The 21,760-nt window shown below is 34.0% G+C and overlaps 4 protein-coding genes across 5 annotated transcripts; 1 reads left to right on the top strand and 3 right to left on the bottom strand.

Annotated features, from left to right (window-relative positions):
- The first annotated feature begins 670 nt into the window (after positions 1 to 670).
- On the top strand, positions 671 to 2,814 carry LOC145011527 (putative protein phosphatase 2C 27). The gene is made up of 4 exons (XM_078970258.1): positions 671 to 1,305; positions 1,450 to 1,626; positions 1,701 to 1,906; positions 2,010 to 2,814. The coding sequence occupies exons 1-4, from the start codon at positions 1,111 to 1,113 to the stop codon at positions 2,575 to 2,577; spliced, it is 1,146 nt and encodes a 381-aa protein (XP_078826384.1). The 5' UTR covers positions 671 to 1,110; the 3' UTR covers positions 2,578 to 2,814.
- A 745-nt stretch (positions 2,815 to 3,559) lies between these two features.
- On the bottom strand, positions 3,560 to 6,010 carry LOC145008022 (TLR4 regulator/MIR-interacting MSAP protein). Its single transcript, XM_078966635.1, has 9 exons — positions 5,823 to 6,010; positions 5,017 to 5,043; positions 4,810 to 4,889; positions 4,625 to 4,697; positions 4,485 to 4,542; positions 4,282 to 4,333; positions 4,170 to 4,194; positions 3,939 to 4,030; positions 3,560 to 3,836 (listed from the first exon to the last, which is right to left on the bottom strand). Exons 1-9 carry the CDS (start codon positions 5,931 to 5,933, stop codon positions 3,779 to 3,781), a joined length of 576 nt encoding a protein of 191 aa, XP_078822761.1. The 5' UTR covers positions 5,934 to 6,010; the 3' UTR covers positions 3,560 to 3,778.
- Positions 6,011 to 8,280: 2,270 nt separating this feature from the next.
- On the bottom strand, positions 8,281 to 12,379 carry LOC145009145 (U-box domain-containing protein 44-like). Of its 2 annotated transcripts, none has more exons than XM_078967814.1 (4): positions 11,996 to 12,379; positions 11,316 to 11,399; positions 10,639 to 11,208; positions 8,281 to 10,550 (listed from the first exon to the last, which is right to left on the bottom strand). In XM_078967814.1, exons 3-4 carry the CDS (start codon positions 11,191 to 11,193, stop codon positions 8,670 to 8,672), a joined length of 2,436 nt encoding a protein of 811 aa, XP_078823940.1. In that variant the 5' UTR covers positions 11,194 to 11,208; positions 11,316 to 11,399; positions 11,996 to 12,379; the 3' UTR covers positions 8,281 to 8,669. The 2 variants fall into 2 exon arrangements, with proteins under 2 accessions (XP_078823940.1, XP_078823941.1); XM_078967815.1 differs by having other exon boundaries at positions 11,316 to 11,396.
- A 3,969-nt stretch (positions 12,380 to 16,348) lies between these two features.
- LOC145011003 (uncharacterized) lies at positions 16,349 to 21,342 on the bottom strand. The gene is made up of 6 exons (XM_078969609.1): positions 19,988 to 21,342; positions 19,372 to 19,733; positions 18,188 to 18,323; positions 17,957 to 18,093; positions 17,598 to 17,721; positions 16,349 to 17,150 (listed from the first exon to the last, which is right to left on the bottom strand). The coding sequence occupies exons 1-6, from the start codon at positions 21,204 to 21,206 to the stop codon at positions 16,837 to 16,839; spliced, it is 2,292 nt and encodes a 763-aa protein (XP_078825735.1). The 5' UTR covers positions 21,207 to 21,342; the 3' UTR covers positions 16,349 to 16,836.
- Between the last annotated feature and the right edge of the window lie 418 nt (positions 21,343 to 21,760).

Here is a 21,760-nt window from a genome sequence, read left to right as displayed (position 1 = left end):
TTTAACATTTTATTATTTTTTTTTTCAAATCCTTCCAAATCAGAAGCAAAGTTAGGAGGGAAAGTGATCATTTTATTTTATTCCAGTTCATCATTTAATGAAATTCGAGAACACCAATTTCTCTTACTTTCCTCTCACTTTCACGCATTTCCTTTATTTTCTCTTCTTAAGTTGAACTCGGGAGCAGGGTGTTAAATATTGTAATGTTTCTGATTCGTTCAGAGATCATTCACAAATTGTACCAAACGTCCTGAAACACTGACTAATTTCATTAATCGCATGTTATAAAGAGTAAGGGGCTGTTTGATATATCTCTTATTTGATTTGGTAATATGTTGAGTTCGACTCAATTAATTCAGACCGAGTAATACCATGATTAGAATAATTTGATTCCGTTCTACAACATTTGATACACATTTTACTAGGTATGGCAAGAAGCTGAGTAAGGCTTTGAATCAATCATATATATGATCAATAACTATCAAACAAAATAATCTGTTACTTATTATTATTATTATTATTATTATTATTATTATTATTATTATTATTATTTTGTCAATAGTGCCACATAAACTATTTGTGGATGTTAACGAATTATCCATAACTATAGGGGTCTAACTGTAATTAATATTGTCATAAATATGTACACTCCTCTTCCCTTTCCTTTTTGATTTCTGTTTCTGGACAGTGCTTTCTAGGGTTTCTTAAATTGGGTGACAATAGAGATAAATAGGCGAACAAAAGCATCACACCTGCTTCTCATCTGCGAGCAATTCTGTTTATATCCGCCATGCTGTCTAATTATAGTGAAATATTCGATCGTGATTTCTGAAATTCATACTTTGAGTAGGATCCGAGGTTCTTTTTCCATAGATTCCATTGTTCGTACACGATTTGTTTTTTTTGCTTCGCTATTTAGCTTCAATCGACCGAGATTTTGTTGAAAATTGCGATTTTTGTTGCTGGCACTGAGTTATATCTAGTTCGTTGTTTCGTTGATTAAGAAGTGATCATCAGTGTATCAAAAAATCCGATCGTCGAAGTTACATGATCAGAGGCTTTATGTAGATTACTTGACTTGCGATGAAGTTTTATTTCCCAAAATAGAGTATGGCTGCCGGCACCGGTTACTCGCCGTCATATGTAATGGTAGAAGATGGTTTCACTAACGATATTATCTCCGGCGAAGAGAAATCACAGAATTCAGAGCAATTAAATGAACTGGATATCGGAAAACCTCCAAGGCATCTTTCATTAGTCCGTCATAGCATGAGCACGGCGACACTCCTGACACCTACAGATCCGGTATTTAAATCATTTCTTCCCTTCAATACTTACTAGCTCATATTTCACATCTTAAATTCGTCATTCAGTTGCTTGATTAAACCCAATTTTAAACAAATTACAAGTGTTAGAATGACTAATATTGCCCAAATCGTACTTCCCTAGGACTTTAACTTTGGGATTGTTGATGGGAAATCGGAATATATGCCTATGATTCGATCAGGAAGCTGTGCAGAGAAGGGGCCAAAGGAATACATGGAAGATGAACATATATGTATAGACAACCTTCTTCAACATTTAGACAGAACAGAAGGTTTTCCTTCCCTCGGAGCTTTCTACGGGGTATCCATCTTTCCAAAATCCATCTCTCTTCTTTTTTCTTCATCTAAATCTTCACCAATTCCTCCAATCAACAGGTTTTCGATGGACATGGTGGCACAGATGCTGCATCTTATGTTAGAAAAAACATATTAAAATTCATAGTCGAAGATCCCCAGTTCCCAAGTTGTTTAAAAAAAGCAATAAGAAACGCATACATGAAAGCCGATCAAGCATTTGCAGCAAACAGCAGTGTCGACATTTCTTCCGGAACCACTGCATTAACCACCTTCATATTCGGAAGGTAAGCTGGTTGGTTCTGAATTCTGATTCCCTTCTCCTTTTCATTCTCTTCTTCATCTGGTAAAAAGAGTAATCCGAATTCTCAAACATGATGATGATTATAGGAAGATGGTGGTTGCAAACGCGGGCGATTGTCGGGCAGTTTTAGGAAAAAGGGGCAGGGCAATTGAGCTCTCAAACGACCACAAACCAAACAGTGTGACCGAAAGACACAGAATTGAAAAACTGGGTGGTGTAATATACGACGGGTATCTAAACGGGCAGCTATCGGTTGCCCGGGCACTTGGGGATTGGCATATGAAGTTCCCGAAAGGGTCAGGGTCAGGCTGCCCGTTGAGTTCAGAACCAGAGTTACAAGAAGTTTTGTTAATGGAAGAAGATGAGTTTGTGATCATGGGGTGTGATGGTTTATGGGATGTGATGAGTAGTCAATGCGCTGTAACAATTGCTAGAAAAGAATTGATGATTCATAATGATCCTGAGAGGTGTTCTAAAGAGCTTGTGAGGGAAGCGCTTAAGAGAAACACGTGTGATAATTTAACGGTTATTGTGGTCTGTTTCTCACCGGATCCGCCCCCCTGGATTGAGGTGCAACCGCAAGTGGGGCATAGGAGGAGTATATCTTCTGAAGGGATTAATTTTCTTAAGGGCGTTTTGGATGGTAATTCGTGAGAGAGAGGATGTGTAATTTGTGTTTATAACCCTTTTTTTTTTTTTTTTTTAAATGTTAATTTGTGTACTAGTTTTGGGAAATAAGACTTGAGATTATTGGTGTTTTTTTATTTTTATTTTTTTTTGTTTTGAGATTTTGTACATTTTGGTAAGTCGAGTACTCTTGATGGTTAATTAGTTTCCCCATTGTACACTATTTCTTTGAGTAAATTACAGTCTCTGCAGAAGTTTTATGAATGTACAATAAGTAAGGGTGTACTCCTAGTTTGTAGATATGAATATTTTAAAAATAAAAATAATTTTTTTCATATTTTTAGAACCTTATATTCATGAAAATAAATACGTATGTAAAAAGCTGAAAGAAAACTAATTTTGAAAAGGAAAAAATCTTTATAAAACATGTAACAAAATGAATTTATAAATAAATTGAATAATTTTTTTTTTTGTAAAAAGTATTTCGTAAGTCTGTACCATGCCGATGCTTAGGAATTTTTTTTGATATACAGTGGGTTAACTTAAGACATTTTTAATCGATTAAGTTTAGCAATACATAAAAGTGCCCTTATTGTTTGTAAAAAATATATGTAAAGAAAACGAACTTTTAAATGTTTTTTCACTCCAAAAAATTAATAAACTAGTTTATATATATGAAAAAAAATCTTGAACATACTAGAAAACAAATATGTAAAAAAAAGGTAAAAAGGAATTCATAAAAAACTAAATTGTAAAATAAGATATAAATTTTTCATAATAAAATAATTACCAAAAATAATAAAAATGAAAGATTTCTTAAGCATGAACATTAGAACCATGTTATTATGATTTCAAAGTAGCAATGATTATATCTTTCATGATTATTATGAATTCGAAGTAGCAATGATTATAACTTTCATACTTAATAAATCTTAAGATTAATACAAGACGGAATTCGATTTTGATTTTGAATTATTTTTTATAATTAAACTTTGATTTTGAACATACATTTTTAAATTTTATATTCGACTTAACAGATCCAATGCAATGAAGAATACATTAAGGATCACTTGTCCAACATGTTTCTTTGTCCTCTTTTACAGGCCAAATTGAAGATAAGCATTAATTCCAACAAAAATTTTAAGATACAAAAATAAAACAAAGTTCATCTCAACTAATATCCGTATTAGTATGCTTCCATCCCCCATCCTTGTTTGGGTTTATTCAATCAAAGTTCTTCATTAGCTTCATCATCTTCATCATCATGGGTTGACTCATGTTGACCACTACACAAAAATATCAACATCAAACACAACACAATACAACATATTCTGTTATATCATGTCATGCGTAACAGATGAGAAATGGGATGAAATATTCAAAATTACCTTGTTTTCTTGCAATGTTTGCTAAGATCTTGACACAAAACTTTGCTCACTTCTCCTACTTTGACTGATCCTTTCTTTATCAATTCCGCTAGCTGTATTTTTTTATTTATTAGTTTTAACACTATTCTATATATTACTTAAGATAATCCTATAATTTATTATTTAAAAAACTGAAAAAGATTATATAGAAGTGTAGCTCATTAAACCGAGTTCAAGAAAGCTTTGGCTAACCTCATCTTCGGTTTCCTCAAGTAACCTGGAAAATAAGTATACACAAATAAATAAAAATACCAATAGAAAATATTAAATATTTTTATGGTGTAAATTAGTTTTCTCATCTCACCTTCCACAATAAGATGATATCTCTTTCGAATGAGCACGTGATTCTTGCTTATCTGTAAAATATAAATAACAAGATTTGTCACATAAAACCTCAAACTTACTTGAAATCAGTCAACATTTTTTTACTTAACTCTTTTTAATTTTAATTAACAAATAAACCATATAAAACAAGCTTACTGAAGGAAGTTATTCACCAATACATACTACTAGTCATGTCATCCCAATCATCCACTTTAATCCATGTTTTTTTGTTTGAATCTATCTGCATAATTTCCAAAAAAATAATGAACAAAATGAAAGAATAAAGTTTTTACTTCATTATTCAGATATAAGAATAATAATACCTTCTGAAGAGTATAGTCTTGCATTTTATCACAAAGTCCATCTAAGAGGTCAACAACTCTCAGCTCACTGACTCTGTATAACAGAAATTGATTATTGTATTATGTTGTCATATAAAAAATTTTGTGTGGGAAAAGTTTATTTTAATAAATAATAAAGAAAGGTGAAAAGTTATTTAAAATTTTACCTGTAATCTATTACCTTTCCTCTGCGTTGACCTGTGGAATCCAAACGATGCCTCATATCTAGATGATTTTTTGGTTTTTCCTGGAATAATATAAAAGTAAAACATGATTGTAAAAATAATTTACAGAATAGATAATTGAATAAGTTTTAAGTCATGATACAGGAATGAAATAATGCATTGGAGAAAAAGGAGAAAAAAAAAGTGTACCTTCATCATTTCAAGTTCCAGTTCCTCCTGCAAAATGTGAAAGCACTAATCAGTTTCAAATCCATGGTAGTGATCAATTTATGTTTAGTTAGTTTATAGTTTATTGTTATTCTAAAAGAGTTCTATAAACAGTTAGCTTCCTAAATAAGAAAATTTAGTAAATGGGTTGTGTAAATGTTCATTTCATATATGATGTTTTTATAAATCAAGAAAGAAATTACAAATTACTAACATAATTTGCATTGCAATTCCTTTCAGGCTTTCACCTATTTACATATAATACTGAAAAAACTTGAATTCCTTTTGATCTCCTACAAACAGAAATCTCTTCCTTCCAAAAAGATTCTACCAACATAAAACAAAATGTTAGAAATCTAAGGGAAGATAATAAGGCGTTTGCGATAATCATATTCCTAGATATCTTTAAGATCATGTTTCTTCACATTCCTTAAAACTGTATTTCCACCCTTTCCAGGGGTTTCACGAAATCAGGTGCTTGATAATCCAAAGATTAGCACTTCCAGTCTTAGGCACAAAACTTGAAGTAAAGTACTAGAAACCGGAATCATAGTACTTGTTTACTAGAACAAATCACAAAGGCTAATTAACATAAATCTTCATAACTCTAAATTTAACAGAAAATAGCTAAACACATTTAGGTTTTCAAGCTAGGATAGAATTTCCAATTACCCCAAAACCAGCACAGATTTCAATACATCACATATAAAATCACAAATTGGATGCACCATAGCAAACTACAGATCGAACAATTTCAAGATCAAATGATGGAAAGGTTGATTACTCACAGCTACGGCATTGCAAGCTGCGCATTTGTCATGAATGGAATGAGCTATAGATAAAGTGATAAATATAGCCGCAACGAAGATCAACCGTCGCAACGCCGCCCTCATCGTCATCTTCTGTTCTTCTCTACGGCGTACACCTACTCTACACTCATTTGATAAGCAGCGATCTAAACTAAAATATTAACCGCTGACCGGAGAGTTTGGTTACGTGGAAGAAGAGTGTTGTGACCAATCGGGAAGAGCCGCCTGGCGCAGGCTGGAAGGGATCCGCCACATCAGATTGATTGTATTATCCATTTGCCCCCTTTGAGATTTAGAAATTGCATATGTGCCCTTTTAAGTGTTGACTTTTGTAGAGCTTTATAATTTTTGTCTTCATAGATTGTTTACCAAATCACATGTTTAAATGTCATTCAATAGCAACCAAAGCAATCTATTTCCCAATATTTCTCCATTCAACCAAAGAGTAGCTATTGATTCATAATTCTAACTAAGGATAATTCGTTATAAATATATATATACCTTTAAGTAGTGATCACTATACAATTATTGATCACAATAACAACCGAGTTCTATAAATATTTTAGTTTGAACGGTGAACCACAAACTTCATAGTACTAGCAACACAGTATGCAATTTTTTGCTCAACATAAACAATTTTTTGAAAAACAATAAAACATCCTTTAGATAGAACATATCTAAATGTTAAACTAATCATACTTAATATAAATACCATATCTAAATGTTAAACTAATCATACTTAATATAAATACCATTAAGTATTAACTTATATAACTAAACAATTTTTACCAACATATCTAAATGTTAAACTAATCATACTTAATATAAATTCCATTAAGTATTAACTTATATATTTTCATCATAGATAAGAATAAACATCTAGATAAAAATATGTATAAATGTATGCAAAAAGTGAAAAATTAATAAATAAATAAATAACATATAAACCATGCTAAGAGCATCCATAATGTATAGTTCAATGAAAAAATTGAATGAGATAACATATCTAATTGATATTCAATGGATTAAACTCTATCATTGTGGGATGTCATGTTGACATTCAATGGAGACGGAGTTCAATAACCACTGGACTCTTCAATGGGAAAAAAAATCTTTTAACTATTAAATATATATTTTATTGAACTTTATTGGGCTCAATACATTGTAGGAAAATTAATATAGAGTTGTATAGTAAGTAAATGATGTTGTGTTACTCCAATAAACTCAAATAAGTTTAATGCATTATGGATGCCTAAAGGTCATGTCAAATGTAGTTTAAATAAGAGAAATCTTCATAAAAATCTATATTTTAAACTAATTAGTGATAAAACAAAATTTTCATTTCCATAATTGTTAATGGAAAAGGATAAGAAATCGAACAATCCTTTATATGTTTGAGATTTTAGTCGGTAACCTTTAGAAAATAATTATATTCAGGGTTTTCTAATGATAAAGTAATAGTTTTTTTTAACATAACAAAGTATTATAGACTATATTCTTATTGTATTTTCTTCTAATAGAGAATATTATATTACAGTTGTTGGTATCTTGTAACTTTTAATAAACAATTGTTGATTTTTTTCATTTTCTTTTACATAAAAAAAGTCATGACTTTATAACCTGAATATAATAATACATAAACTTTTATAAATACTTCATTTTTAATAATGTACTAAATAAACTAGTTTTTTAGGAATAGTTTTATATTTATAACACATTTATAACTAAAATCAACTAGTCGTTTTCTTTGCAAGTCAACCTAACCTAATTGAATCAAATTAAAAAGTTTTAAGGCAACCATGTTTGACTTGTTACATAAAATAAAGTTGAAGATTTTGAAAATACATAAGTAAGTTTGAATGATATATTTCCCTATATAATTATTTTAAAAACTATCATACACTTGCAATCAAGTCGGATATCATATACTTTTGGGCAAATTTTTAGAAAAAAACATATTTTCATTCAATTTTCATACATATGTAAAATACATAATCTCAAAAACTTTTTTTTTTATTTTTAGAAAACATATTCTCAAACTCAACTTTTAGATAATGTTTTTTTATGCAAGATAACACATGACTAAGTTTGTTGGAAAAAAGTTACAACTTTTAGTACCACAAAAAATATAGAAGATAAAAATTTATTCTCTGGTTCTTGCTATGCAAAAGGCATAATTAATGTTTGTTTTTTGTCTTTTGTTTCTGCAAAGACGCATAAACAAAAGAAACAAATACCCCCTCGTTTCATCATCGAATAGAGCACAAAAAAGCTTGTCCAATCCCTCCATTCTAAAACCAAACACAACCTTATGAACCACTATAATCAAATAATAGACAAGGTAACTACAATAGAAGTAACCTTTTGGTAACCAAATCCCATATATTATATCATAATTCGTTCATTGTTGTCTTGTTGAGTTTGGAAACACATTCACTAAAATAAAATCAACTTAAATTACATTTTTTTTATGTTACAATTCAACAACTCAAACGACATACACCCTTCAACTTCCTCAACAAATTCTTTTAAGTAAAGACAACAAAACAACTGCACAATTTTACACCCAACATATCCTCGATTCAACAACAAAGCAAAAAATCAATTATACACATCTAATGAAAAAAAAACATCATATCTGTTTTCTATATACACTATCCAACGTAAAAGAAATCACAAAAACGGCTAAAAGCCATTAATGTCAAAATCCCTTCACACCAACAGTGTATAACGAAAACAATATGAAGAAACAAAAAAATAAAATAAAACATAACACAAAACCACATATCATACAACAACATCGACAATTGTTTCTAGAATCTTCCATTATGTGTTGGGAAAGATCCCCGAGAAGTTTGGAATCTTGTCAACATGTTTCAACGCCCGCTCAGCAATCTGACGTGTCCGATAATCGCCATGCTGGAACGCCTGGACAAGAGCTGTACTAACATTCGGATCACCCGAAACTTCATACGCGATATCTTCAGTCCTTAAAAGCCTTTCAACAACCCAAACAGCTCGCCTCCATAAATTATCAGTCTTTTTTTCAACTAAAACATCCAAAATCGGCTTAATCCCTTCACACTCACATAAAGCAGCAACCCCTTGTTCTATATTCACTCCATCATCCAACAAAGTTGATAAAGCAGCCAATGCAGCTTCAATCACTAACTCATTCGTATGATCCAAAAGCGCCACAAGTCTAGCTAATCCGGGACCTTCTAGAAGACAAAAAGTATCCCTTCTAGAACACGCCCCACGGTGGACCCTACATAGCCCCGTCATCACCGGTTGTTTGCTAAAACAAGGAAACATCACCCCACAATAGCCAGGTGGCGGAATCTCAGGGAGTTGAGTCAAATTCTTCGATTCTTGAGATAAATTCTCTAAAGAAAAAGCTGAAACCATTTGCACGTTATCAAGCCCGTTGACTTGAAGTAAGTCAACAAACAACCCCGCGAGATCATGTTCACGACATAACGAAACAGCCTTCGGTTCCTCGGTCAACACAAAAGTCAACCTCGAAAGGACCCTCACAAGTCCTTCTAAATACGGTGTTACAAAACGGGATCTTCTGGGTTCCCCTTGTCTTATCATTTTGATTCTAGAAACTACCATTTCAAACGCGCCTTCATCCAACATTTGTCTTGTAAGTCCCATATCACGTTCCGGAAGGTCCGCCAACAACCCGACAGCCGCCGCTTGTTCCTCGGTGCTCGCAATGTTTTCTGAAATCACTTTGATTAACCCACCGAGTTGACCGGCAGCCCCACGTAACGAACTCGCCAACTCTTGTCCCATGTTCGGGGACAAATTATGTAAAAGTTTAATCGAAGCTAAACGAAGATCTTGTTGTGGGGCCTCAATGAATTGCACTAAACTATTAATAGCACCCGAGCTTTTGATTGCTGACACAACACTTATCAAAGTAACGGGTGAGTTTGTGAGGCCCACGAGGACGTGTAAAAGTTTGCATTCGATAGCGGGGCCCGTGTTGCTGATGAGGTGGAGGAGGTTATGGATTATGTCTTCGGAGACTAAAGTTTGGTGGTTGGGGCCCACGGGAATGGAATCGAAGTCGGAATCGGAGGCTACGATGTTGGCAAGAATTGTGGCGGAGATTTCTTTGAGGCGCATCGGGAGTTGACTTTGACTTGTGAAAAGGTGTTGGACTAATGGCGAAAGGATGCCTTGGTCAACTAAGATTTTGGCACTTGGTTCGCATGAGGAGACTTGGTTTAAGGCTTTTAAGGCGGCTTCTCGTGATTGGATGTTGGTGGTTTTCATTAGGTTGATTAATGCGGGCCCCACGGATGTTGCCACGTAGACTTTTACATCGTTGCTTAATGCCAGCTCACCGAGGTATGACGCCATGGAGAGTTTGAGTTCTGGTGAACCTTCTAGAAGAAGTGTCAAAAGAGGTTGCAATCTACCATTTTCCGCCATTTGTCTCACATTATTCTCGTTATTCTCCAAATTTTCAAGAATTTTATCCGCTTTCTCAACTGTTGACACATTTTCAGAGTTACTACTTGTCATTCCAACTAATATCAAGATTGCTCCATTAACAGATCCGATCTTTTCAACCATAGCTTCAGATTTTGAAAGCTCAAAGAGCAAAGATACAGCTTCTTCTCTCTCTTTAGATTGTTCATGAGACAAAAACTTCACTATTGTCCTCACGTTGTCTCCTTCCGCCATTATTTCCTGCAAATTAACAAAAAGAATCACATACATGATACAACTTTCGTTCAAATTAACGAATTAAAAATCAAAGATTAATTAAATTAGTCACCTTATTATCATCATCATCCTCCACCACAACATGAAGAGTCTTCAAAGTTGTACACCTCACTCTTCGACTACTACTCTTCAACATATCAACAATCATTGGAATCAAATCAGCATTACGAATTATATGCTTATTTGAAAGATTCCTTTTGCAAAGATCTTGAACAAATCTCAAAGCACGCAAAATATCAGTCTCGGGACAACCGATGTTTAAAGATTTGCGGGCCATGTCCAGCTGGACAGCTTCGTTTCTAGCATTCCATTCTTCAATTGTGTTCCTCAAAGCAATACTTGGATTCATATCGGTTGTTTTTAGTTCTTTTAATGTTAAGGGGCAGATGAGTTTTCTGTTGTTTTCTTTACATTCGTTGAACCAATTTTCAATGGCTTCACGTTCGAATGTTTGTCCATTTTCTAGGGTTACAGGGTCTCTCATAATTTGTTTTGTAAGAGGGCATATGAATGCATCATAAATTGGCTCTATGTGTTGTCTTTCGTATTGGAAGCTATCATCTGATTGGCTACCAAGTTCATGACTTTCATCCCAGCTCCCTGCCATTTGACTGAATGCAGCCTGTGAAAGTTTTAAAAAATCAACAATCATATTCGATAAATTGCAAACCAAAATTATAGATATAGATAATTAGCTACAAACATGTTATATTTAGAAAGGATGTTCACCTTCAAATGTTGCTAGCTTTTTGGAAATTCTGGAAGTGTGACACTTCTAGCCTTGGTATTGAGACATTGATGCAAGGAGGTCTTCTACAGTAATAAGAGAATAAAGATCAACTATTAGTCAATTACATAAATGACCCTCCTCAAGAACCATAAAAGAGATAATCTTTTGGATTAAAATCAATGTCATTGATACTTTGTAAGGGCAAGGAGACAACTCTTATAGAAATGTTGTCAATAATGGAACTTGTTACATTCATATCAGAACATCCGAATAGGAGTATAGGACATAGTCCATGTTACTAATAAAGGGTAATTTAGTCCATAGATTAATAATCAAACCTTCGTGTTGCAACTTTCATTACAAGCAGAAGTAATTTGTGTGAATTTCAGCAAAATTTCAAAGACCACCAATTCACTTCATAATTTGACACATCTTAGAGATTTCATCTTATAACATCAAGATTTCTACTACAATTTCCATTGGCAAAAATCAATGCAAAACCCCAAAATATGAAAAGCATAAAAGCAATCTCAAAGTCAAATTGAAAATGAAGAATCGCATATTTGGTTCAGTAGTATCCACTCTGGATCAGAAGCTCACAGCAAAACTCAATAACTAATTGCAAATCATAATCACAATAACACCTACGCATAATTTTTAGAAAAACAAGCAAAATTACCTTGTATTCTGCAACTCAATTGAACTTCTGCAAAGGTGAATTCATCCTTCGACCTGTTGTACCAATTATTGACGCAAAAAGGGTGTTTTTATCAATAATACAAATAACATATGAGAATGAAGAGAGGATTTCTTAATTTGCTAGTATCGGATGAAATTTGGGGGGTTTTTTTCTGACAATTTCTCCGTCGAATCGAAAGAAAAGAGAAGGAAGGTGCCCAGGTGATCAAATTGAAAGATGACAGAAATTCAAAAGTCAAAAACGAAACTTCTGTAAAAATTTTAATACTCATACAAAGGTTTTAGAGAGAGAAAGATGAGGGAGGTTTTGAAGTCAATGATAATAGTCGTCGTATTAGACCGTAGAACATAGTGACACAATTGTGGAGTGTATGGCATACCGTTTGACTCGATAACATGGAAGGATTTTCAATATCCAAATTAAAGCGTGTCTTTTTGATGATTGATCAACCTTTTCAACTATTGTTTTTAATTTTTTTTTTTATGTTCATAAAGATTCTTTTTATAATATGATTAAATAATATTTGACAAATATTAAATATACGATGCTTTATCATATATTTTTGAATGCATGTTATATGAAATAATATATCTATAAATATGTTACAATGTTGTTTTTAAGGATATTAGCTTTGAGTTTTGATTTGTATGTTGACTCTCTAAGGTTTATTCGGACACAATTTTACAGTACCTGTAGCATTGATTGTGTAACATCATCAATTCTATACTAAATGAGTATATTGTATTCTGTAACCGAGTGCGTTATAAACATTATTTAATTGTAATAAAAATTCGATTGTACAAGTATGATGATATTGGTGTATTAATTTTCATCTAATTTTACTCGTAAAATTGTGAAGAGTATAAATGATAATGCATGAGTTAACAATGAAAACGTTACAAGTGCACCTCAGTGTTTTTGTGCGTATTAGCTAAGAACAATCGACACAACAAAGGGCATGATGTCTAAGTCACATAGGTGAAGCAAACATACTGACACGACATTCAAGTCATGTGGCAAGTCGTGTGACGCCTATGATCACTTGTTGAGATGCATCGACTTTCATTGACCACTAGGTTTAAATTTCACATACTTTGTTCAGTCTCATTTCTTCTCTTGAAAAGCTGAGGCGCAAACTTGGGGGCGTGTAAGACGATCTATTGAAGCTTGAAGTTTAAAATCTTTTCATCCTAATTAAAGGTATAAAAATGTAAGAATGTTGCTAAATAGACACACTATGGACATCCTTTATCAAAAGATTGACTACTTGTAACTAGTTTTTTTTTCCCGAAAAATAATGCAATTTCAATAAATAAAAATAATTTAATAAATTAGCAGTGTCTATATGGTAAAATAGAGTGTTTTTTTAGCGAACCCCATATGTAATCCCCATGATTAATTCACTTTATGATCCAAGTCATTAAAATAGGGTGTATATGATAAAACTGGGAAGATGATTATATGAGATTGATGAACTTCATGTTTGTACTTGGTTAAGATATTATACATATTGATTGCATATTAGTGGTTACTTAAGTTATAATACGTATTAAAGTAATTATCATATACTATGCAAGAATTGGAGATTATACTCACCCTTTTATACCAAAATGTCAAAGGATTAGAGTTAATATCCGGTGTTATTAGCTCCCTCATGTTAGTTTTTTTAGAATGATGGAATTTTATTAATCAGAAAACCTAGTAAGAAACAAACAAACACATAAGGTAACAACTAGTTTAGGTTTTGAAGCCACCCAACCCAATTAAAATTAAAAAAAAAAAAAAAAAAGTCTATTTTAGTATTTTGACACTAGATAAGCTAATAAACTTTTTATTAAAATCATAAGTTGTTTTAAATAAGCAATCCCAAATATCCTCTAAAAACATGACACTGAAGTGGAGATGGATACCGAAAAGAGAAATAAAGAGCATCATCGAGTTAGAGAGCTCGAGAGGCATCAAGGGTACAATTAACGGTACAACTGGGAAGAGGGAGTCTATGTTTCTCTGGCTGTAATTTCATTCTCAAGTTGTTCTATAACATACAAATCCTTCTGTATGAATTTTATTTAATTATAAGAAAATCTAGGTTGCCAGATATAGTGATGGCATCACCACGACGTGACAATTTAATTTGTAGCCGTGTGTTTTAAGGTTGTGAGATCATCTTGGCAAGCTTGGAACTTCTGTTTGAGTATTTTCTGGATTCTTGTGCGTAATGTTCAAATCTTCATGCATTAGGGCCTTGGATCTATGCTTCTTATCCATTTTCTCATATTTTGGGAATGTTTTGATAGTAGGATGTCATAAAGTTGGCAACTTTATGAATCCTTGTGGTGCATTAAAGGTTTTATTCAATGGATTTGAAGAGTTAGTGAGTTTTGGGCATCATACATGGGATTTGATCTCATTTTCCCTTCATTTTGACATAGCTTATGTTAAGACATGCATTGGACATACATGTCTAAAAAGCAATGATTTTTATGGTATTCTGAGATAAGGAATACCTCCTAGAAAGTTTGGTTGTTTGGCTTGAAGGATTAAGAGATTAATGCATTAAGTTGCCTTTTTTTGGACTCTAGAACCTAAATCTAGACTTATACGAATGTCTTAAGGGATAAAGTTAGAAACTTTATCAATTAAGACCTTGGAAAGGACCAAATCTGAGCTTTGGAGCTCTTGAAATCAGAAGAAAATGAATTAAGCTTGTTTGAGTTGTTTAGACCAGTCCCCACGACGTGGCCTTAGGCTGTCACGATGTGGAGACTGGGGGATCATCAACTGTTTTGGCATTTAGTGCCCATGACATGCAGGGCTGCTGATTGGCAATTTTGACTTTGATTTGACTGTTGACTTTGAGGATTGACTTTTGACTCGTTGACTTTTAGTCAAAGTTCTAGTTTAGAAAGATGGCCTAAAACTTTATCTTGTGTGGTAATCTAGGTGGCGTTTAGTACCTATTTCCTGATTGTGTGGGTTGTTGACATTTGATTGCATTAGCGAGGTGAGTCTCTTCACTATAGTCGTGGGTCAAAAGCACCAATGCCGGCCCACTGAATTGTGTTATGTAGGATGCTAGTTGTCTTTGTGACTCTTGCATGTATGTTTGGGTTGAAATATACCCCAGGGTTGGGCCCACTATTGTATGTTTGGATTGAAATATACCCCAGGGCGATGACCACTATTGTATGTTTGGGTTGAAATATACCCCAATACTAGACCCACTATTGTATGTTTGGGTTGAAATATACGATCGGGCTGGGCCCACTGATTTGTATGGTATGTGGTATTTTGGGGAACTCATTAAGCTTTGTGCTTATGGTTTCGTGGTTTAATATTTTCAGGTACTTCCAGTTCGAAAAGGAAGGATCTAACATGATTGCACAACATCCCTTTATGATTTTTGTATTGATGATTATTCTACTATGATGTTTTTGATACATTGTTTTATGACTATTTAAGACACATGATGTATGTCTTGATTTTTTAAAAATGAAAATTTTTTGTGACAATTTTTGGGTCGTCACATGTCCTCTATTCTTTATTTTGTACAACGTTTTGTTTACATATTTTAACTTTTGTTGCTTTCATTTTAGTTTATATAGCTTAATTTTTCCTTTGTAATCCAGTTGAGAAGCTAAACTGTTTTCGATCATTTAAGCAAATCTGTTGTTCAAATTTTTTTGTTAAAATTTCGAAAGGCATATACCCTTGCATAGATCCAAAGTTTCATACTTTCATCAAGTTTGTTACATTCAATTTCATCCCGTGTTGTTGGGTTAGATGTGTCATCAATGTGATCAAACACTCCAAACATGTAGAATGTGATTTCGAAAGTTGGCGTCAAACATTATTGTTCAACTCATCAAGTTTAAGGATAACATGAATGATAGCTTTGATGTTTGTAATGTGGTAGTATTTTTCAGCAGATGATTGGGGGTTAAGGACAACACTTGCCTTTTTTTTTTTTTTTTTTTTTTTTGTAGGAAATAGAAGGGTAAATATGTCCTAAGATTTAGGCCGTTGAGACAACACAATAAAAGAAGGGAAGGGGTGATATTGTAGGGAGATGAGAGATTTGCTTGGAGGACTTTAGGCTCATGATTGACAAGTTCTTACCGGAAAACAAATATATAAAATACAAAAGGATATGAGCCTACACTACACATAAGATGACCTAGGCCTGTCAAATCGGGCCGTCGTGTCGTGTTTTTGTCTGACACGACAATTTTTTTTGTAACACGAACACGACACGACACGATGTCGTGTTTTTTCTCACTAACACGAAAACGAACCAATTAAAAAAACGACAACACGACACGACACGACAAAGATAATATTACATAACTATTATTTTATTTAATTCATATTTAATCATATATAACACGATAAAAACGACAAACACGAAAACACGACAAATACATGCTCAATCGTGTCAATTTCGTGTGGATTTGTAAACACGAACACGACACGACACGACATCGTGTTTTTTAAACTTGACACGAACACGACACGAAAACGAATTCGAATTTTGATTTCGTCCCGATTTCGTTTCGTGTCGTGTATTTTTGTCGTGCCGTGTCATAAATTGACACCCCTAAGATGACCTAACTATGATGTTACAAATGCAATAAAAATACATCTAGAATGTGCATGCATCTACAAGATACACACTAATAAACATAAATTGTAAAACCTTGATGATAATGCCATCGATATTATTCAGATGGGTAATTGATCGATCCACTCCATGATTACCAAACCTTTTGTTCATGGTTGGGATCATCGAATACTGTGTGTTAGCTTCTTGACTTCCTTGGTTATAATTTGATTGTGTTGATCTCTTGTAAACGTGCCACCACTTTCTCCATTGAAGGCCGGCGAATTGGATCTGGCTCAAGACAGTTTAGGATGAGTTTTGCTACTTTCATTGCACCTTTTGATGAATAAACTTGTTCCAACCGTGGATCCATGATTTTTCCTAGTTTTTGTATATTTCTTAAAAAAAATCTAGCCCACTCCACCAAATTCTGTTGTGAGGAGGGCCGACTACGATCAAGTACACGTAATCCTGTAATCATCTCTAGCATCACCACCCCAAAACCATAAACATCACTCTTCACATATAGATGTCCTGTAGTTGAATCACATCCTTTGTTATTGATGTCTTAAAAAACCCTTGTTAGCCTAAGCAAAAATCACCATCATTGATCAATTTAGATAAGCCATTTTACTTTCAAGTCCACTAACAATTTAACTAATATCATTTAAAATTAGTTTTCCAATGCATGTTTAGTAATAAGACTAAATAGGACTATTATTTCTGTTTACTTTCTGTGGGGGATAATAAGGCATGATTTGATTTTCAACCACTATACTAGAGCAATACTATCCTAGTGGAGCTAAGCAACTAAGCAAGCATTGTTCCACCAAACAAAAACGCTAGATAAGAAATCCCAATAAAAAGTGAAGAAACCATAGCCAATGTGACCCCCAAGACTGAGAAACCTTGTGATTTAATTAATCCGTAAAACCAGCAAGCTGATTGTGCCAGCTTGAACAAGGAGATTAGAGAACTAACCAGTGGTTATGTACTCAGGAGCTGCATAACCGTAGGTGCCCATAACGCGTGTTGACACATGATATTCTCCATTGACTGGACCTAACTTTGCCAGTCCAAAATCCGAGAGCTTCACATTAAACTCCTGTAATAACATATATAACTCACTATAACAAATTGCTATGATACATACATACATATATATATATATATATATATATATATATATATATATATATATATATATATATATATATATATATATATATATTCTCTTTATTATATAATATGTAATAGAACCCCCCAAAACATTGCTTAAAGGTTGCAATTATAATCATGGGTCGTATGTTCAGAGTAAAACCTATCAGTTTTTAACTTGCCTCATCTAACAAAATGTTTGCCATTTTCACGTCTCTGAAGATGATGCTCTTTTCTCTAGTGTGCAAGAAAGCAAGGCCTTGTGCTACTCCTATTGCTATTTTAATCCTCATGTCCCACGGAAGTGGTTTGAAAGTTTCTAAAATCCAATTTAAAACGGAAACACATCATTTACAAATTTCACAGATACCATTCAACTTTCCATATTTGTTGATATATATTTACACACTTACTTCTAAAGAGATGGCGATCTAAGCTTCCTCTTTGCATATATTCATAAACAAGAAGAAACTCCTTATTTTCCCAGCAATAGCCAAGGAGTTTAACAATGTTTGGGTGGCTAAATGTTCCCAAGAAGTTCACTTCTGCCTGTCATGAAAACACACAAAATTAACAATTTGATTTTTACTTCCTTTTTACCGTCCGTCAGCTAGCTACTAGATAATCTTGCCACTTTATAATATACTTCTAAAAATCTATTTATTTAGCAAGAATGGTTACACTCCAATAGTAGTCTAATGGGGAGTTTAATCCCATTAAATTCAAAATCCCCATTGTTGGTTAATGATATGACACTCAATAGAATAGGTCCTTATTGAACTCCACACTCTCTCTCCTCACACACATATAATGATGTGTCAATCCATTAAATTGTATTGGGTTTAATGGAATGTAGAGTTTAATAGATAAAGTTATATTGTAAGTGGAATGTACATGTGACAATCCATTGAACTCATTTGAGTTCAATGCATTGTAGATGGCCTAAGAGGAAAAATAGGACACAAAAGGTTACAATATTCCGATCTCTTTACCATAGTTTCACTTTTACCATATTTCGATCTTTTAGTGCTGTTTTACATCAGACAACACTTTTCAGTCAATTATTGAGCGGTTCTGTTAGATATAGGGTATTCACATCACTCTATCTACTTGTTATTTTGGTTAGATTCAAATGATGGCAGTCTACTTTAGTTCGATTCCCCACTTCAGTCAATGTGCTATTTTCCCATCCATTAATTTTAGGCAATGTAATTTTTTCATCCAAAAAAAAAAAATTCTCAAGTTCTCACGAATCATTGAGTTCTCAAAAGAACTTGAACGTACGTGTATACATTGCCAGGATCAACATAGATTAAGAAGATCAAGGGACGAGATTGATTCTAAGAAGATTAGGTATGTACGTTCCATAATTAAAGGAATAATTTAAGTGCGAAAATAAATAAATAAATAAATACATTGCTTAAAATGGGATAGGGACCTACAATAGGTTGCTAATCCATATTGAGGGTCACAAATTGTGCATATATGTAATGTAAAGAAGGTACGAGAATAATAAGCCAAGTACGTACGCAACTCATGCACACCAAAATAAATATTTCAGTGCAAGAGAATGGAGGTAACAAAAAAACAAACAAACCTGCCACTCGGAGAAACCATGAATACTTTCGGGGTTGAGTCTCTTGATGGCCACAGCTAACCCAACACCAGCCTTCCGTGGGACAAAAGTCACACTGTCCAACCACCCTTTATACACCCTCCCAAAACCACCCTCCCCAATCACCATGTCAGGCCGAAAATTCCTAGTGGCACTCCGAAGCTCAGAAAACGTGAACATCTTCAAGACTGGTATCTTTGTCTCTTTACCGGGTAGCACCACCTGCTGAGAAGCAGTTGCAACGCCACCCTCAACAAACGTGGTGGCATGCTTTTCCGTCATCATGCCTTTCTTATTGTTGTTGATGCTTTGCCCAAGTTTCTTTCTAGCACTCACACCACCTTCTGAAACAATAATTAATTAACATTTAGAAAGAGAATTAACATGAGATTATTTATGGGCTTTTTAAATAGAAGACAACGACATGTACATGTACGTGTACATGATCATAGCCATCTTCCTATAGGTCATTGTATCAGTGATATATAATGATCAAATTTTTTGGTGAGTACTGGCCTTCAAGATGGAATATATATCAACCTAAACATAATTAAGCTTATAAAAATCCTAAACAGTAAATAAAAGAGTTTTAACTTACTTATTGGAGCTTTAATCAAGAACAATGACCATGCCTTCTCAATAAATACAGATTTTCCAATGTCTTTTTGATCACGAGAACTCATCTCACTTTGCAATGTCCACGATAACACAAGCTCAAGCTTAGCTAACACCTTAGTCATTGTGGGTCGATCCTTTGAACATGCAAGGAGACATTCATATGCAATTCTTCCAAATTCCTTCAAACATTTAGCCCTCGTTTTCCCCCTCAAATAGGGATCAATGATTCGATCAATCTTACCTTTTCTGATGCACTTTTTGGCCCATACAGATAGGCTGTGTTGCTCCTCATCCAATGTAAAATCCAGAGCAGGTCTACCACACAACACTTCCAATAACACCACACCAAATGCATACACGTCAGACTTTCGTGTCAGTCTCTGAGTTGTGAAATACTCGGCATCCATGTACCCAAATGTGCCTTTGATCTGATCGGTATAAACATTAGTGGTCCCCACCAGCTTAGCTGGACCAATCCTGGACAACCCGAAGTCAGAAATTTTCGCTACCAAATTCTCATCCAGCAAGATGTTTGAGCTCTTGATGTCACGGTGTATGACTCTAGATTCAACACCTGTACCTGTATGGAGGTAGTCCAAACCACGAGCAGCATCTATGCAAATATTGAGTCTCTGGATCCATGTCAGCTGAGATGAATTACTTACATTACCTTTTCTTTTGTGCAAATGATCCCCAAGACTCCCATTCCGCATGTATTCGTAAACAAGGATCATCTCTTTTTCAGTAGATCCTTCATAATATCCTAGTAGAGACACGATGTGACTATGGCGAAACTTGGAAAGCATCTCAATCTCTGCCCGAAACTCGGTTGCCCCTTGACTTGAATATTCAAGATTCAACCTCTTAATGGCAACATCAATTCTTTTCCCAAAGTCAACTCTACCTTTGTATACATTCCCAAACCCGCCCTTTCCGATTACAAATGCATCATCAAAATCATTGGTGGCCAACCTAATTTCAGCAAGTGAAAAACGTCGACACTGTTTATCCAGCAAGGGTGATGAGAATGAATCGTTCCTCTGAACACGTTCTTCTTTGTGTAGGGATTGCTGACCCGATGGTGCTGACATGGATAAATTCTTCTGCTCACCATCATCTCCATCCTGTTGTTTCTTTAGAAAGTAAAACACAATACCCAATACAGTAAGGAGAAATATAAGGACCGAGAAAAAGTGCATCTTTTTCGGAGTTATGGATTACAGTTTGGAATGGAAGAAGCGATCCTTTAATCAGAAAGCTGGAGATGGGTTGCCTTGAATGCTTGAGTTCACTTTGATCGTCTAAATTGACCATCCAAATAGATACACATGTTGGCTAATAATTGTTTAACCCTTATCAGTAAAGTATCCGAATAGAAACAATTGTTGGCTAATAATTGTTTACCCCTTATAATTGAAGTATGTAGGACCGGACAAAAAAAAGTTATTTAAAGGGTGCAACTAAAATTCAAAGAGATATTAAATAGGGTGACCATGAGTCCGTTTGTGTTGGTTTAAAATTCAAAGAGATATTAAATAGGGTGACCATGAGTCCGTTTGTGTTGGTTTTAACGAGGCGGTAAAAATTGACACCACATGAAATACGATATGAACCTGACACAAAATAAATGAGTTTGGGTAAGATATTTCAATCCGTTTAAATAAACGGGTTGACACGACACAATATGAAAATTAAACGGATAATATCAGGGTTGAGAAATTCAACTCAAATATGACTAAAAAATGACCCGTTT

This window comes from Lactuca saligna, chromosome 8 (assembly GCF_052625555.1).
Source record: "Lactuca saligna cultivar CGN05327 chromosome 8, ASM5262555v1, whole genome shotgun sequence".
Taxonomy (NCBI): domain Eukaryota; kingdom Viridiplantae; phylum Streptophyta; class Magnoliopsida; order Asterales; family Asteraceae; genus Lactuca; species Lactuca saligna.
This window is presented reverse-complemented; position numbering and strand designations above follow the sequence as displayed.